Source organism: Apteryx mantelli, chromosome 16 (assembly GCF_036417845.1).
Source record: "Apteryx mantelli isolate bAptMan1 chromosome 16, bAptMan1.hap1, whole genome shotgun sequence".
NCBI classification, from domain to species: domain Eukaryota; kingdom Metazoa; phylum Chordata; class Aves; order Apterygiformes; family Apterygidae; genus Apteryx; species Apteryx mantelli.
Genome location: NC_089993.1, coordinates 19190298 through 19208777, shown reverse-complemented (window position 1 = coordinate 19208777; position 18480 = coordinate 19190298). Strand labels below are relative to the sequence as shown.

The 18480-nt window shown below is 50.0% G+C and overlaps 1 protein-coding gene across 1 annotated transcript in view; it reads left to right on the top strand.

Moving 5' to 3' along the window:
* The window catches only part of CACNA1H (calcium voltage-gated channel subunit alpha1 H), a 255797-nt gene that overhangs the window by 115917 nt on the left and 121400 nt on the right, over window positions 1-18480 (top strand). Inside the window, exons 3-5 of the mRNA XM_067305989.1 lie at window positions 6345-6456; window positions 9610-9743; window positions 14512-14609. Coding sequence (XP_067162090.1) covers window positions 6345-6456; window positions 9610-9743; window positions 14512-14609 — 344 coding nt within the window. The remainder of the gene's footprint in view (window positions 1-6344; window positions 6457-9609; window positions 9744-14511; window positions 14610-18480) is intronic.

Sequence of the window (18480 nt, the reverse complement as noted above, 5' to 3'; positions counted from 1 at the left end):
CTGCATCGCGTAGGGCAGCAGACTCAGTTGCACTGGGTACGTCTGAGCCTTCCCCCCGTTCACTTCTCTGGAGTTTTCTGTGCTCGTTATTTGGACTGGGGAAACGACTGATGCAAAGTGAAAAAAGACAAAAAACAGGACTGCAGATGCGGCTCTCTACCCTGTACCTGTACAATTTAAAACCAGATATAAAAAGTCTACCATCCTAACAAGAAAAGCATTATTTTTTTTTTAAGTCTTACGTATTCCACATTTAAGAAGGCCTTCAGAATTTTAAAGAAAATATTAGACTTTTAGCAGCAGGCCAAGAAATCCCCCTATAACACTGCATGAAAGCATAAGGAGCTGAAAGCGCTCTAGAAATAGGAACTATGCACATCATTTTGCTGGCCAAAATGCGTGAAACTGAGATCTGAGTTGCATCGTCGCAGTTAATTTTACATTTCATTTCGTGCCAACAGTGAGAGGTTTACGGGGGATAAGAGCTGGGGGATGCAATTTTGGGGCTTAGATTTTTTTTTTTTAATTAAGCAGAACAACTCTTTTCTTCTGCCTGCAACCTTCCATGTCCTCATGTAAAATAGCACAAGCCATTTCTGGAGGAGATAAAGCGATCGGGCCTGGATGGGGTGTCTGAAGCGGTTGAACTAAACGAGTGCAAAGCACAGCGTGAGCGCTGGGAGCTGGGTGAGGACACCGCTTATTCCCGGTTTTGCTTAAGTTGGTTATGTTGCCATAAACTCAACGGAATTAAGGCTCTTTTAAAGTGAAATAAGGGAGTCTGCCTTGGGTGCCGTCTGGGTTTCGTCCTGGCGGCTGTGTCCCGGGGGCAGAGCCCATGGAGCAGGAGCGCCCGGGGGCTGCCCGGTGTCCTCTGCGCTCGCTTTGGCACCTGGGCCCCAGCAAAGCCAAAAGTCACGGATGCACTGCTTTAAAAGCAGAAAAGTTAAATTACAGACCAAAAGCAAACGCGTCTTCAGGTAGCACTTGCTGCATTAGGAAAAACACTTCGTGCGCCGCTCTGAAGCGCCTTCCCGCTGCCTCGGTCTGTGGGGCATCGTCGGATGCCGAGTGTCTGCGATGCCCCAGTGTGCTTTAGACCCAGTGCAGAGCAGTTTCAGAACCAAAGTGTTTTCTGTCTTTGTTAGCCTGATTCCTTAATTAATTGCTAATGTCCTTAGGAGACCGGAGAGCCCTGCTGTGCTGCTGCTGTTGTGACGGATGAGCCTCGTCGCAGCTCCGGCTGCCGGCGGCCGAGGCCGGTGGCTGCTCCCGGGCAGGCTCATTTTGGATCGCCGGTTCCCGCAGCACATGCATTGCTGCTAATATCAGCTGATGCGGTACTGACCGTCGGTTCTCCAAACTGAATTCTTCTTTTGGCTCCGTCTGCTTAGTTTCGCTGCTGGAAATACTGAGCTGCCTTGGGCAACTAGTTCAGCACGCGCTGAAGCTCCCACCTCTCGTTTGCTTGTTAAGTCGAGTCAGAGCCCTACCAGCTCTGCTGGCAAGGCAGAAGTCGGCACGGAAGGAGGGTCTTGGCCACGCGTTGGGGTGTTTGGGCAACCGGGGCTCTTCACCATCAAGCCACAGGTCTTTACCCAAAGGCCGTTCCAGTTAAACGGTGTTAAATGCCGCCTGGGAGCATCGGCGTTGGCCGTTGCCCTACCAGCAGGTGGGACCGGCATGGTTTTGAGGGATGGCCTGGTTTCTGCGTCCGCCACGTCTAAATCGGGGCCAGATTTCAGTTAAATCGGTGAAACCCGGACCCTGGGGAAGGGGAGGTGCCGCCAGCGGAAGCGGCTGGCTGGAGGAGCACAGCGAGGTCTGGCATCCCGCCTTGTCTCGCCGAAGCTTCGCCCCGTCGGCTCCCCGCTCCCGCGGGTGTTTCGCTGGCATTGTCCCGGAGCCTGCGGCAAGGACAGAAGTGTTAAGCGGATCTTTTATAACCGCCGTCCCCTCCGGTGCTTTGCCTGCGTCTCCCCTGTGCATCCTTCTCCCTTCGCGTCTCCGCTCAGCCGCCGAGTCGGCCGCTTCCAAACCGGGCGGCGGTTCGGCGGCCTCCGGGAGCAGCGGTTTCCATGGTAACCCGGCAGATTTGCTGGGTTTCGCACAGTCACGACATTAATGGGCCGGCACGGCCGTGCGCCGGCTGAGGACCCGGAGGCTGGAGGATGCCCGGCAAATCCAACACAAATCCAGCGGCGCTCCCGGGCTGGAGCCGGCAACCCGTGCGGGTGCCCACGGGGCAAACCGAAACACCGTCCCCAGCCAGCCAGCGGGTAAAAAAAGCTAATGTCCCCCAGGACCATAGTGCTCGGAGGGTATTTTTTTGCCAGAGCCTGCTTTTTCCTCTCGCACAGCCCCTTTGCAACCCCGGGAGCTGAGCGCCGCTTGCCCTCGGCAAAATCGCCTCTTCCCAGAGTTTCTGGGCACCGGAGGGATGGAGGGTTAGTGCCGCTAGGGCAGCGCTTGCAGCGCAATCCTGCTTTCGAATTAGGGAGCAAATCGCTGCCGTTAGTCTCACGTGAGAAGAAATGGGGCAGGTGCTTAGTGCAGCGGTAGCAAAGCCCCGGCGCGGAGCAGCAGGGCGGCCGGCGGGGCTGAGCGCGGCCGGGCTGGCGTCTCGGCTCGGGACCCGTCCGGAACGGTCCCGGGGAGGCAGGAGCAGGTGCAGGAGAGACCGGGCTCCGTTTCCATCTCTCGGCTGTTTCTGACCCTCGCTGCTGGCTGACTACATTGTCAGGCTCCTGAACATCTTCTACCGCAAAGTTATGGCGGAGCTTTGCTTTTTGCTGTTAAAAAATTAAAACAACTCTTCTCACTTAGTGAAAGGCACCAAATTCAGCTTTGGTCTAGATGGACAGGGGACGACGGTGGGTCTGTCTGTCTTTAAGGAATTGAGGCACTCATTGCAACTCTAGGAACAAGTCTTTTTGTGTAGGTGGTTATTTAACCCTATTGCTATAAAACCACAGTGAGATCATTTAGAAGAAAGAAAGAAGTTTTTAGAGATCCAGTGAGAAAAGCCCCAGAGAAAAGGTGCCTTGGGGAGCCAGGACCTCCGAAAAGCAAAGAGTCTCTCTGCATCTCATGGGCAAAGTTTCATCTCCACTGCAGCTAATGGTAAAATTTCCATAGATTTCAGCAAAACTGGGTTTTTACCCTGCAAAAATCTTCATCCTTTGGTTTCAGTCACTCCACTGAAATCAAAAATTCTGGGCAAATGTTGGATCCAGATAGCAGGTTTTCTGTTCACAAAGGTTTTTGTAAATGTTTGCAATTCTACATCAAGTTGAGAAGGATCTGAGCATCAAACACGCACTGATGCCATGGCTGGGATTTGAGCCTGGGATTTGGGGGAGCCCAGACACCCATCCGTGTTTTCCATATTTGAGGACTCCCTTAAGCAATGCCCAATGCCTCTGCAATCTAGGGCTCCTCTGTATTTTAACTGAAAAAGTCCATCTTGAAAGAATACTGCTGTCCAAACTGGTACATGTCGGTGGCTCCCTTTTGACAAATCAGTGTTTTCTAATGGAAACCAAGGACAAATTCTTGATCGTCTCAGCTTGACGCAGAGGGGTCCAGAAGTTTGTGAGTACTTGGCAGGCGGGAGTGTGCTGCTCTCCTTAGAGCAGATGCTGGAGAGAGGTAAAGCGGGGTCTTTCAGCAGGTTTAGGAGAATTTAGCCAATGTCACTCGGACCTGGCTCTGCTGAGAGCTCTTTTGCCCCTGAGGCTGGGCAGGGGCAAGGCAAGGGGGCAAGAGGACCAACCTCTGTGTGTTTGTGTTGGCCACTGTCCACAGAGAGCAGGATGGAGAACAGACACCACAACGAGCAACCCTTGGTGGACAGAGGGATTCAAGCCTTATTCACGCTTGCTGTGGGGGAAAGTCTAGGTTAGAAAAGCTGCGAAGGTTTCCCCAGCCTGGAACCTTCCTGCAGCAGCAGAGGACGAAGCCAACCCGAGGCGAAGCTCCCCTCTGCTCTCCTTCACTGGAGATTGGCCTCCCATGCAATTTTTTTTCTTGACTTTAAAGGAAAAAAATTCCCAATTATAATACGTGAAATGAATGCAATTGCAGGCATCCTGGGAATAGCCCAGGAGCAGTGTTTACAGGGAGCTCCACATGAATCCCATCAAGCAATGCAAATATTGTAAGTAGGATGTGGCCGTGGGTTAGGCTTTGTTTGGGTCCGCCACGGTCTGTTTTCTCTGTGGAACAAGATTACCGCTCTGCTTCTAATTAGTCAAAGGGCAGGGGGAGCCAAACAGCCCCTACAAATGTCAAAAATCAGAAAGAAGTCGTTGAAAAGAGAAAGAAAGAAAGAAACCGAGGCCGGTATTTCAGCGATGTACAAGTTCTCTGGGGCTGCAGCCAGGAACTTTGCCTCTTCCAACTCCTGCTGCATCGCCGACGGAGGGACCTGGGTTTTTATTTGTTTCGGTTGTTTATTTCTGCAGAGCATTTCCATTTCAGACAAATGCGCTTCCAAGTCTAATGTGTTTGGACCCCAGCATTGGCTCCAAGGCATTCCTAGTCCTGAATTTTCAAATTAAATCGCTCTCTAAAACCAAAAGTTTGGGGACCAGGTGGTGAAATCTCCCTTCCACCAGTGTACTGCTGCCTTTGGGTGCCTCTTGTTGAAGGTGGTGGAGAAAGTTAACCGTTCCCCGCAGAGCAAGTGGAAGGGATTATCCTTAGATTTAAAAGGAATGACAGTAAAATGCAGTGATCAAGACTCAAATGACCTGCCGCAGGGAACCCACATGGTGCAGCAGCAAGGGGTGACCTTGGGTGGTGAGTAAGACCCACCTGCCACCCTGCCAAAACAGAGGTGCTCTGTGGTCCCCCTCCTCCTCCTCCTGCCCAGGGACGAGGAACTGTCACTCCTAGAACCACTCGGTTGAAACTATGGCGCTGGGAGCCCAGAGGAGGATGGAGACGCTCCCTGGCCGTCCTCCTGCCGTGAACGGTGAGATTGAGCCCTCTCGCTTCCATGAGAAAGGATAAATATGGTAAGGTTTTTGTTTGGTTTTCTGAAGCAGGAGAATTTTTATTATCAGAAATAAGACAATGTCTACGTTCTTTCTCCATGATCCCTTGTTTACACACACTCATGTGTTTGAAAGCAGAAAGGTTTATTCATACACAGATGTTTCCAATTATTTTCTTAAGAACAGTTCTCTCATTCATGTTTAATTTGTGAAACTCCTGTTCAGTTCCCCCAAATCTTTTTTTATTGTTTTTAATGGTCATACCAGCAGCAGTAATCATAAGCTCTCAGCCTATTTTGCACTGATGAGAATCACCACTTACTACTTTGAAACTATTAATGTTACTGTGGTTGTACATTGGTGGGTCCTGTAGGAGAATTTGGTCTTTTTCTCATGACTATGGAGATGTCCGACTTTGAAACTTTCCCTTCCCTTTCAAAGCCCATGCTGTGAATCCTGTATCCCAGAGGAAACCCAGCATCTCCCTGGAGTTAGCTGAGCCAGTTCTGAGCAGGAGCAGGTCCAACTGAACTATTCACTCCCAGGCATCACTCCATGATTTACATCCCATATCCCAACATGCCGTCATGCCTGGCCCTACTAACTTGTGCTGCTGGCTTAGCTTTGTTTTGCTTTTATGTCTATGGTCATGATGTAGAGCCTGATCCAGCCTCCTTAACTCCTTGAGACTTAGACACCAAGGAAGGAGATAAGCTGCGTTTGGCAACCACTTTCCTGACTTGCGATGGAAACAAGGAGGGCAACCTTCCTGGCTGGAGCAAAGACCTGGAGAGCCCACCTGAGATCTGGCGTGACTTGCAATGGTGCCTGAATCAATTCATCTTTCTTTGTCTTGATTTCTTTGTCGTGGTAGTGAAAGAGTAAGTGCTAGCGGACATTGGGGGTGATTCAGTGGTAAAAGCCTTTGAGATCTGGAGATGAAAGCTGCTCCGAGGGGAGGACAGAGACTGCTGGGCTCTCTGCTGCTCCTGTGCATGGGTGAAATACAGCAGCGAATGACAGCACAGGGGCCTTCAGGTGGAAAACGCAGCAATGTGCCTTTTTGTGCTTCCCTAACGTTGCTTCTCTGTAGGAAATGAAAGGCATCCTTTGTCCCTTCGTCTCAACAGGAGTACCCTTTCCAAGGCCCTCTCCCATCAATTACTAAAAACTTCAAATCTTAGCAAATCTTGGATATTTGGGGGTGTTTTCTTTGTTGCTTGTGCCAGGAGTAAAGGCTTTTTGCTGGGTAAATCGCGCGGTGTCTCTGCTTTTGCGTCCCCCTCCGCTGCATCCTCGTGGTGGCCAACGAAGCATGTGCTCTCCTTAACGCCCTCCTCTCACCTGGTTTGAGCATGTCAGCATGCTGGTCATCCTCCTGAACTGCGTCACCCTGGGCATGTTCCAGCCTTGCGAAGACGTGGAGTGCCAGTCGGAGCGGTGCACCATCCTGGAGGTAAGAGCACAGACCTGCCGCGCTTTCTGGGCACGTGTTGCTGAACGACGCGCGGGGAGGGTGGCTGTCCCAGGAGCTGGGACCCCTGTGTCTCCCTGTCCCAGGATCCAGTCGTGAAAGCCCTTCATGTGGGGGTGGCTTTTCCAATGATGGCCAATGAGCCACACTCAACCTGCAAAATCTGGCCTGGTCTTCTGGCCTCAGGGGAGGTGGGACCTGCTGCTGTGACCCTACATGAAACCCGAGGGCTGGCTGATTTGGACTTACCATGGCAAGATCTTTTCTCTACACAACCAGTAAGGTGGGGGTCTCAGAACCGGACATCATCTGGTGTTGAGCACTTTTTGATTACAGGATGTCCAATGCCACAGGGAACCTTTTGCTTGCAGTCAGCAGCTTTTGCTCCAGCCAGGTCACTGCTGGCATCTCTTGGACTGCTGCAGTGTGGTCCGTGCACTCAGGCACTGGTGACTTTGCCCTATTTGGGAGAAGGTAAAACGTGGGATGAGTCCACGCCAGCTGTGCTCCACAGCTGAGTCCCTCAGCTGTCGCATGGCCAAGTAGCAGGATAAGTGACTTTTGGAAAATGCGTGCCAGCACAAAACTCCCTCCCAGACCATAAACCCCAGCCTACTGGCCACCCCAGCCATAGCAGGGCTTCATGCCTGTCCTGTCATCCCTTGCCTAGTCCTGGCAATCCCCTTGCTGCCATATGCCTGCAGGGTTCGTTTTGGAAGCACAGCCCCGGCAGCATCTGGTGTGTGGGCTGCACCTTGGCGCGAGGCTTCCTGCAACAACTCATTTCTGAGGCTTGAAACGAACTATTCAGTCTTTCTAACGCATTACATCAACCATGGCAGGGACTGCAGACATGTGGTAGTGTAACAGTCTTGGTTCATTTGAATCCTTCACATATATGCTGCTTTACCTCCCATTGAGCTTTTCAACATTAAAGGAGGGCCACTGAGACCCTTCCAACCAACTTCTCTTGCCCCTTTCAAAGCTTGGTCCAGACTTGTCTGCAAGTGTCAGGATTGGCAGGGTTGATCATTGAAACCTCCTTCAGCCCAAAAGGAGGATCTGTTAAACGCAGAGCCAAGTAAGCCAGATGAACAGAGGAGCCACTAGGGTTTTGTTAAGGAATAAGATAAAGTTTGGAGAAACTCTTGCACGAGAGGCATCCAGCATAGGAATTTCTCCAAAGGATCAGGCCCAGGGTTGGTGCGACGCAGCAACCAAAGGTGGCTAGTCCAGCTGCTTCCCGGGAAGGCACCACCCTGCAGGCAGCTGGGGTCTAAACCCCAGAGAGCCCATCAAAAAGTGCCTGATCTATCCCAAAACAGAAACGTTAACCTCCATGTGCCTGCAGTTTATTTGCATATACTCACCCATGTGGGACTTTGTTTGGAGGATGCCTGTCCCTGCAAAAAACACTCAGGCAGACAAAGGGAATCCTGCCTGGACAAGAAGGTGACATTAATGAATGCTTGTTATTTGCTTCCTTTTTTTTCATAACAACGTAATTTAATCAGGTTGCAATCACACAGCTTGCAAAACACACAGCGGTCTGTTCTCCCTTGAATAAACACATGTGCAGTCTGCAAGGAGCCCAGGCACTGAATTTAGTTTCTAATAATTGCTGAATGATTACAACATATTGAGTATATTTGTAAAAAACAAAGTGTTATCCTGAAGGGTTTGCAGGCAGAAAAGGGCTACAAGTAAAACCAGCTTTATCCATCGCCCTGTCACAGCTTGGAGGAGGAAACAGAAGCCAGAACATGAGGTAGAAAAACCTGAACTTCTTTTTGGAGGCGTTCAGATGCCAATTATTAAATGAACTGAAATAATGGAGCAAAACTTCAGTGCAGTTTATCAAGGGGAGCGTTGGTTGGTAAAGCCAACAGCTAGACAAGATCATTCTCGCACCCAACCATGCAGAGGTACATGGATGCACAAGGGGAACTTGGCTTCCGTGTGGATGTTCTGTTAAGTTTGCCATTAATCCATTCAGGCCTCAAAATGAAAGTGCCAGAGACACAGTACCAAACAGTGTGATCATTAAGCGAGTGGTTTGGATAGTTCTGTCCAGCATCATGTCTGTGGATCAAGAAGTTGCTGTCCTTTAGTGAGGCTGTGATGCAAAACGACAAAGCCTTTGCACGTGATTTAAAAGCAATCTATACCTCCTGATGTTCAATTTTACAGGCAACTTTTACAAGAGTATTTACAAAAGAGACCATTTCATAGTATCTTCAAATGCTTCCACATTTCATGTCTGTATGTGTGGTCACCAGGATGGATGGAGCCATCGAGGCTCATACGTCCCTGCTGTCCAGCTCCCTACTACCCTGCAGAAGTGGCTCCTTCAAGTAAAGGCTGAGGCACATTCTTTAGGGCAGCACTGGATTAACTCACTCACCTTTATTTTCCTCTCATGTTCCCACGAGTAGTTTAAAAACCACAATCTTGACCTTCATGAAGGGGCATGCTGCGCTTGGGCAAACAGTGGGCTGCACTGAGCCTTCACCCCAGGTGATACTGCAGCAGTTGTTCCTGGCCTGCAGCAGAACTGCCCTTTATAGCTATTGCTTCTGCCTGTACTTGATGTGCACAGTCACACCCAGCTACGTCTGGGTGCCTGAACAGAAACCTGGTCCCTTCTGGAGTCTGTGAAAGCATCGGAGGCGAAGCAGATCCCCCTGAGTTAGATGGGACAGATTCCTTCTGGTGAGTATGGGCTGCCTCAGCCTGGAGACTGGGCTTCCACTGCAGGTTTCCAAGACCCCCAGGACCTAACCACCAGCTGATGCTGAATTGTGTAGGCTCTAAATGCCAAGATAAATCCCAGCCTCTACAACAGTCATGGCCATGTATCTTTGTCAGTAGATTAACAGACACTGCTAATGCCTCCCAGGCAGTAAACTAACCCAGGAGCTACGCTCAGGAATTGCCATCACCCAGCAGATATTGCCGGTTTTATTCCTAAGTTCGGTAGATGGCACTTGGGCACTACTGCTGTGCCTTGCAGAGAGCCTGTCAGCGGGATGTACGGAGTGCCTTTGCAGCAGGAGCGCTCACGTCTCTGCTTTCCCTTTCCCTGATAAGAGAGCACAGCAGAACTGACTGTAATAATCTTTTACTGGTCTCCAGGCATTTGACGACTTCATTTTCGCTTTCTTTGCGGTGGAGATGGTCATCAAGATGGTGGCTTTGGGGATCTTCGGGCAGAAGTGTTACCTTGGAGATACGTGGAATCGCCTGGACTTCTTCATCGTGATGGCGGGGTCAGTAACCAAACCTCACAAATGTGCTGTTCGCGGTGAAAGTGAGAAAAACCCCAGAGAACCAGATCTGTAGGTTGTCCTGGCTGGTTTTAATAATGTCTTGTGGAAGCTGCCAAGCTTGAGCCAAAGCAGAGTCTCATTGGGTTAAGCCTCTGGCAACAACCCCTGGTTATGGGGAGGGGTGTGAATGTCAGGGCAAAAGCCATCCGGTTTTCAATAGCGATCCTTTTGCCAGCGTAGTCCCTGTCAAATCAAAGGCACACTGATCCCGTCCTTACGATAGCCAGCGTGTCCCAGCGCTTGCGGTTGAGACCACCATCTCGACAACAGGGGGTAAAGCACGTGGCAGTTCGGCCCTGCTCCCACTGTAGCTGTGGCTGAAGTTCAGGCCATGTGGGCTTGGGGCTGGGTTGCATCCCATACAACACTTGGATACCGCAACCGTAGACAGCGAGTAGAGCAGCTGAGATTGAAATTCCCTAGAAAATGGCTGGAAGCAGGAATGAAACTGGCTGGTTTGTCATTGCCAAAGGTCCGAGAGAGGCAGAAAACTGAGAGAGGTGCAAATATAGTATAAAAGAAATTGCTTCCCCAAAACTCATGTCCATTTTAATAAAGAGTATGTACTTAGCAGCCTGCACTAAGGAGTTTAATTAAGAAAGTGAGCTCTTCAACTTGGCAGGAAAGCCACTGTTCTGTGTGAACTTGACAGCTGTAGTGGCACCATTAGAGCAAAGCAGAGAGGCAGAACTTGGCCAAACAGGGAGAATCCAGCCCAAAAATCTGGTTCAGGAGATAGACTTCCCAGTGGAAAAAAATGGCTAGAAGTTGGCCATCAGCTGCCTTTACTGATCCTCCTAAATGACAAGTGCCTCCAAATTTATCCTGTAAACTTTGGTTACAGTTTAACACCATCTCCCACAGCTGCTTATTTCTGTAGGATGTGTTAATAAACAGGTTTAAATTATTTGCTGAATCACCCTAGGAAGATTTGGGTTCTTCTGCCACTGGCTTCCTCACACCCATAGGGGAAAGCTGAGCGAATTACAAACTTGGCAAGTCTAAAACTTTTTTCAATAAACAAATACATTTTAGAAGCCCAGCCTTTTTTGCCTGCTTGGCACACTGTAGAAAGCGATAGACTAATTACAGAGTACTGCTTTATTTCTGAATTCCTGGGTTTATAATGACCAGTCTGGGGTTAATTAGAACATTCCTGTAATATGTTGGGGGGGATTTTCACCCTGCATTAGTGATGTACAGTCTTAACTCCACTAATAAAGGAGTTTTGTTTTGCTCCATGTCTGGAATACAATTAGGAATGGCCTTACCTCTTTGAATAAAACATGAGCTATCCTCAGCAGAGCTTCCTTTGGACCTGCGTGTGGTTACAGCTAGGAGGAACAGCAAGAACAGCAAAAGAAGCAGTTGGTTTTTTTTCTCCAAAGCTGCTGCAGCGATGAAACCAGCACGAGTGGGACCATGGTTTCCCTGGGAATCTCGGGATCAGAAATCTGGCGTTCACAACCAAAGGTGCTGGCGGTGTTTCCCCACGCCAAACCTGCAGGATGGGCTCTCCTGATGGGCGAGCAGAGGTTCCTGGTGTCATCAAACAGATCTTCACAGCAAAGCACTGTAATAAAATATCACATGCAGGCACAAAGGCTGAGACCTCAGCTCATACTTCAAAGACAGATTTTGACACTGGGATTTTTTGTTCACTTAGAACCTGGGATGACAGAGAAGATGGCTGGTGAGTCAGTTTGGTAGTTTTCCAGGCCATTTCCAACCCTACGTGGCGAGCATATGTTTGAGAAGAATGACAAGAGCAGAAACGCCATGAAACCCCTGCAGGAAGCCCTTCTGCCAGTGTGGTGTTACTAAGGCTGGAGATGAGGAGTGGGACAACCCCTTTTGCTGGCTGATCCCAGCCCTCTCCAGCTGATTTTGGTGTGTTGAGGCCATGCCTGTGATGGCATTGCCTCCAGCTCCCGAAAGAGAGGCTGGTTTGGAGCCAGGGTGGCTGGTAGGCAACACTGGTGAAGGGCAGGGAGAAGCCATGCAGATGGGCTGGGGCTATTTGCCTCTTCTATTACCACTGCCCAATCCGATCTTTGTTCCTAAAGCCAGAGGCGGTTTTAACAGCGAGTAAACTACTGGAATAACTCAGTTGCTTTTCCCAGCAAGTAGATGGATGCAATGAAGTTAATACAAGGCTTCTCTAATAAGAAGGGAAACAAATGATATGCAGTACCTCCTGCTTTGTTTGGTCCCATTTGGTCTCCTCAAATAAGTTGATTTGGCTTACTAGCAAATGTACCAAAGAAAACTGAGGGTAAGCAGGGAAACTACAAAATAAACATATCTTCTGCCTTTAGCAACAGATTGTCTCTGAAGTTTGTTCCAGCACTGAAAGCCCTTTCATGTTCTGCTTGCCTAAGAAATGTACCCTGGAAAATTTCAGACCGAAAGGAGCTTACAACCTTTCAGTCTGACCAGCAGCCAAGTTGAAAGCATTTCCCAAGCATCAGAAATGTTATCCACAAGAGCGGAAACCAGAGAGGTTGCTTCTGCATCCAGTCCCTGGAGACATCGCAGGCCCATACAACATGCTTTGGACATCTTCAACTTGACAGCTCAAGGAATGGAAGCCGTTCTTGGTAGAAGACATTGCAAAGGCTTGTGCCTTCTTTTTTCCATGTGCAGAGGCTATGGGGAATCACCTACCAAGTGCCAGTCCATCCAGGCCTCCAGACCCTGCATAGCCAAAATTTCCAGCTCCAGCATGTTTTTGTGGGGGATTTCCTGTCTATCCTTGGCTTCTAAGTCTGGTATGAGAACAGGACCCCAAGCTGCTTCTTGACAAAGAAACTTCTGAGTTTTACATGAAGGTTTCAGCTGGTTTCGCTGCTTGTAAAAGGTCCAGTCTGGAATCCGTTGCATTCAATGAAGTCGTTCAGGTTGCCTTCGGTAGGCGATGTAGGTCCTCTGCAGCTTACTTTGAAAACCTTAATGGTATATCACAGAAGTCCAAAATACCGCAGTCTGAAAGTCTGTTTCCTAGGCCAAATCTTTGATCCTTATTCACCTTTTATCAGCCCTGCTGAAACTCCCGGGAAGGTCGCTGGAGAAAGGGCCAAGCTGAAGGGCGGCGAGGCCCCGCGAGTTGGCCCTTCAGCACGCTAATAGTTGCATGCACCCTCTGGAGTAAAAACCAGCTCCCACTGGTGCATTTCGTGCTCCTTTTAGATGCTATTAGTAATTTAAAAACTGTATCAGTTACAGTAAAATCCACTTACTCAGCCACCCGATAAATTGTGAGTGTGCCATATTGGGATCAAGTCAACGAACAGACTCAGGCTTCAGCACTATTAATTTTGGGGACCTTAAACAATGGTTTGTCTATTCCTGCAAGGTCTGTTCAACACACGCACCTGGCGCTGGCTCCAGCCCCTCGGCGCAGGTGGGAGCAGGCATTTCTGATGGCTTTCCCGCTGTGTGGTCCTCCACGCTGCTTCCCCGCCGCTCTGCTACGGCTGCCTAATGAACGCGCGTTAGATTTAAAACCTGTTTTCATGCCATGCTGAGTTTTAAAGCTATTCATCAGGTTCAGCTCAGTTCCTATGTACAAGCTTTAAGGTGGTTTTGTTTTATAAAGACCCATTAGCTACAGCAGAAAAAAATGCCTTTGGAAGGTTATTGCTAAAAACAGCTCAAAATTGCCATGGCCTGGGAATTAAGGTTAAAGCGTGGGGAATTAAGGTTAAAGGGGCAAAGTCACCCCAGTGCAATACCAGTGATGTTGTGGGGTTACAGCACAAAAGCCCCAAGCCAGAGGGAAGGGAGAAGGACAGCTTGACTCTTGCTTCATGGTGGTACATAACAATTTTGGGAACATCCCGGCTGTAGGATGCTTAAAGAGAAAAATCTCCCTTTCTGCACTGAAGTTTCTGACATTATAGTGGCTCTGCTCATATTTGCCTTCTTCCTTCCATATCTGTTTGTTTTTTTAAAGAAAAAACAAAAGCCTTTTCTCCGTGGGGGCCAGCAGCTTACTCGCAGTGCTGCTTTTGATGCTGTTATGTTATTTGAGCAGGCGTGGTGAGAGATTTGTGACATATTTACAAGTGCTTCCCTGTAGTCAAACTCATAAATTGTAATTACAGCCATGCTAACTAGCCGTAGCCCCATTAAAAAAACAACAGTACACACATTTGCCACTCATTGCTATAAAAGAGCAAGAAAACTGGCTAAACTTAACGTCCTTCCCAGCCTGCGAGAGAAATGTTTATGTGAAATGGAGACAGAGCATGAAAAAGAAAATGTTCCCTATTCTTAATAATAAAATGGAAAGCAAACTACCTCAGCCATCGTTTGTGGGCTCGGTTACTCTCATTTTTGTCATAGGAAAAAAGATAAGCTGGCGTGAAAATATGCCGGGATGCTAGTAGGGGGGGATAATGTCAGAAACATCTTATTGCCTTGGAGCTGCATGGAGCCGTGCAGTAAGCGCCCCGGAGACGGGGGGGAGCCCGGCACGGGGCCATGCAGGTGCTCGGGGCTCCCTTTCCACCGCACGGGGTGCCCGGGCGCACATCTGCCCACCACCGTGGCACCCACGGGGGTTTTCCATCCCGTGTCGGCCCTGCAGCCAGCGGGAAACGCGCTCCGGCCCCGGAGCCAGCCGGTTTCGCGCTCCGCATGCGGCTCCCTGGCCGGGCAGGAGCGAGCGTCCCGCGGCCTGATTGCTTCTCTCTTTCCTCCTCAGCATGATGGAGTACTCGCTGGATGGACACAACGTCAGTCTGTCTGCGATCCGCACCGTCCGGGTACTGAGGCCGCTGCGAGCCATTAACAGGGTCCCAAGTAAGTGCAAGCTTTCCGTCCCTCGCTGCGCTGCCCGCTCCGAGCGGCCGGCGGCGGATCCCGCGCTCCCGCGGTCATGCGCTCGGTGCAAACCTCTGCAGGCTGACGGCTCTGACTGACCAGTCCCCAGGAAAAGCAGAGATTTAAAACCCCCCCAAGCTGATGAGGTGCATATTAAGTCTTGCAGTAGTCTGCTCTCCTGCCTGCTGAGAGCAAGTTCATTTATTTTCATTTTTGACTGCAAGTAAAAGATCATTTATTATTATTATCGGTGTTAGTAAAGGGCAAGTGAGTAGATTTTGTGCCCAGGATGCCAAATTTTCGTGGCTGTTTTCCAACATTTTTGTGAACTCTCTGAGGCAAGTAACTCTGTATCTGGGCTTTCCCAGCCTGCTCCTCATGCAAAGTAAATAACAAAGTTCCTATAAAGAAGGGGGAAAAGCAAGGCTAAGAAAGATCTTGCCCCAGATAGGTTTATTTTTTCCTTCTCAGCTGTTGGAGGTCTTTCCATCTCTTTGTGTGCAGGATTAGAAGTGCAGCAGCCTCCGTTGCGGGTAAAATACCACAGAGGCTTTGCTGTCATGTAGGACAAAATTGGGTTCATCCACAATGGGAAGTTCAAGTGGCCCCTAAACCCATTTTCAAGTGGATTCAGCTGCTTGTCTTCTAAATCCAATTTGAAAAAGCAACCAACAAGTTGAAACAATTTCCTGCTAGTACCAGCCGTCTGCTGAGCAATCCTTTGCGATGTACTAATTTCGTAGCGCTTCTGTCACGTTTTAACCAAAATCCTCTCCATGCAGAATGCAGCAGCATTGCATGGAAATCGTACAGGTCCTCTGCAAAAAGGGCACGTCCTGCTCCTTTGCAGAGCACACTGATTTCCACGGCCCCACCGGTTCTCGCTGAACATCCTGCCTAGATTAATTGCCCATAATGTCAGCACATCTACCGATAGCAAAACAAACTCCCCCGGAACAGTTTTGCTTCCAGTACCGTAGATGAACATGCAAGGGAACAGATGGATGTTTACGCACGGGAATCTTTGAAGTTTCTCTCTGAACTCAAATTTGCTAGGATTTTCTTCCCCTCCCCCCCCCAAAAAAAATCTATAAATTCAACAGTGATATCATCAGGAGTTAGAAACAAGCCGAAAAGAAACGAGTGCCTGAAAGGGACCGTGAAACCCTCTGGAGCTTTGGTTTCCTAAGGAGGTTTTGTTCCCAGGCTTCCCGAGCAGCCCAAAAGCACAACGCCGAGTTTCCCTCTGGGGTTCTGGGCGCCGCTGCTCGGCGGAGGAGAGGCGCGGAGGGAGCCGGGCCGTGGATCAGCCTAGCGCTGGCGCTCCTGCAGCCCGCGCAGCCCGGCCTCGCTGCCTTTAGGAACCGGGGGAGTCTGGGGCTGCAATTCGGCAGCGCTGAGGAACCCGTGGACTTTACTGCTTTACCTGCCCCATTTATCTGTGGACCAAAGGCCTCCAAGTTTGGGTGATGCTTTGATTCAGGTGCAGGCTGTCTTCTGCTACACTTGCCACTTCGATTTTTTTTTTTCCCCCCCAGAAGACGGGTAATAGAAAATCTTCAATTTTTCGTTAATAGTACGTGAGATTAAATCCAAAGAACTAAATCCGTGTTTGGAGTTGCCTGGCTTGATGAAGAGCTCGGCTGGGCTTATAACATTACCAGCGGCTTGAACGAGCGCCAGGGCGGGATTAGTATTCTGCGAAGTCCCTCGCTTCCTGGAGGGAGGCTAATCACAGCCTTCCCTTGTTTATGAGACGCTAACTCCATCCACTTCTGACTTTGCTACTTCTACTGTTTCAGTCTGATGCCTGATATAATCCAGGAGTTGCAAGAATGGATAGCGATAACCCTCTATTTTATTGTATTTTTGGAGTGTCTGGGCGATAACACTGTCTACTCTTTCATCCATTGGGATGCTACGTCTTAGCGTGGAAATTACCTCCAAATCCACCATCTGTCCGTCGCCCGTTACAGGGCGGGAGATGGGAATCACGGCCAGATCGGGGGGACGAGGCTGTGGCTTGGCCGCAGGCGCGGGAGATGCGGGGTCGGCGGGAGCAGCGTGGCGCTTCATCCCCGCCGTGCCTGGGCATTTTCCTGGGCTCCAGCCAGCGCTATTAGCTCTTCGCTTCCAGGCACAATAAATTCACCCGCAAGATTATTTCATTTTTCTTTTATTTGTTAAGAAAAGAAAGGAGAACCCCAGCCAATAAAAACATCATCTCTATTAGAAATTATTCCTTGGAAATGACAGGAAAAATATAATTCCTACAATTCATATTGTTGGCAAGGGCTGTAGTTTTTGGGGAGGGAGGGTTAGCAGCGGTCACTTTTTTTTCCCCAAGTCCATTTCCCTGCTTTATTTTCATTTTTTTTACTATATGGTTTAAAACAGGCATCCCATGGAATGAGCGTGAAAAGAAATCCTGATCCTCATTTCAGCCTGGCCGAGGCTAATAATCCTTTCCCATGGCACACTTGACATTCGGCCGGGAGTCCGAAGCACCCTGAGCGAATCGCTCGCAGATGGATTCAATCTCGAGAACGGTGCCGCTAAACAACCCCAAATACCAGAAGTAGCTGAGTGGAAAAAAATAGTCTGGCATAGGGAGATAGATTTTAACCATTTGGGGGAAAAAGAGGGTGAGGATTTTAGCGAGGGTGAAAAACAAAAGAAAAAGAAACAAAAAAAAGCCCCGCTTCCTTTTTCCAGTGGGAATAAAGTGAGTCTTTTCTGCTCGAGGTGGCTCCGGGACAGATTTTGACGGGCAGCTGGCAGAGCTGGCAGGGGCCCGGGAGCCGGGATCGCGCGCCGGGGGGGAGGCAGCTCCGTGGGCTCCAGCAGCAGCGGGTGGCACGGGAGCCGCGCTGCAGCTGGGCACAGGGACCTGCTCTGGGAGGCAGAGGGTATAACTCGCACCTCGTTCCCTATTAGTGCAGATTTCCTGGCCGGGGCGGTTCATCCACGCCGGTGCCAGCGCAGGCACTGAATTCCTGGGAGAAGCATCAGCCATGACTTGGCAGCTGGCTGGAAATTAGTAGGGCAAGAGCGAGGCTACGCCAGAGCGGCAGAGCGGCTCTCCGTTCGAACGGGACGGCTGAGGGCGAGCGGCAACCCGCTAGGGGAAATGAAGGGAGAAGCGGCTCCGTACAGGCAGGGAAAGTAGTTGGCAGAGCAGCGTCTTAGAGGGATAAAACGCCTGCAGCGGCGGCAGCGGCGGTGCCGACTTTACCCAGCAGATGCAGTGATTTCCATGGCGCCGTAAACATGAATCCCGCTCTCTGCTGAGTGCTGGGCTCCCGAGGCCGTTTCTGCTTTTATTCTTTCCTGCGATTTTGCCTTTGTCTGTCCCTCTTTTCATCATTTCTCCTTCTCTCATCAGTTGTCAGCTGTTCAAACGATGGCTGGTTGGTGTCCCGGAGGCCCATTTAACCTCTATTGAACTGCTGAGCTGCAAGTCTTTAATCCCTCTTCACTCCTGTTGCATCTGTGGGTTTGGAGGTGCCCTGACGCGCTACCTGCAAAGCAGGCGGCCGAGCCCAGGCGCTGCCGGGGGCTTGCGGGACAGGGCCGTCCTTCGATGGCAGTGCAGGGGTTAGACGGGGCCCTGCAAAGTTCGCTCATGCCTTGATCTTCTTGGGAGTTAAAGATGGAAGATCGTGTGCAGAAATGAGCATTTTCTCTGGCTGCCGGGAGGACGTTGCTTTGGCACCAGTGCCTGAAGCCGTGGAGCATGGGCTGCTCCCGTCCGCTGGTGGTGGTGGAGGTAGGCAGGAGATGCGTCCTCCTTGGAAGAGGAATAGTCTGCAGAGAAGGCCGGGAGAGCAACCACAGTTAAAATCCTACA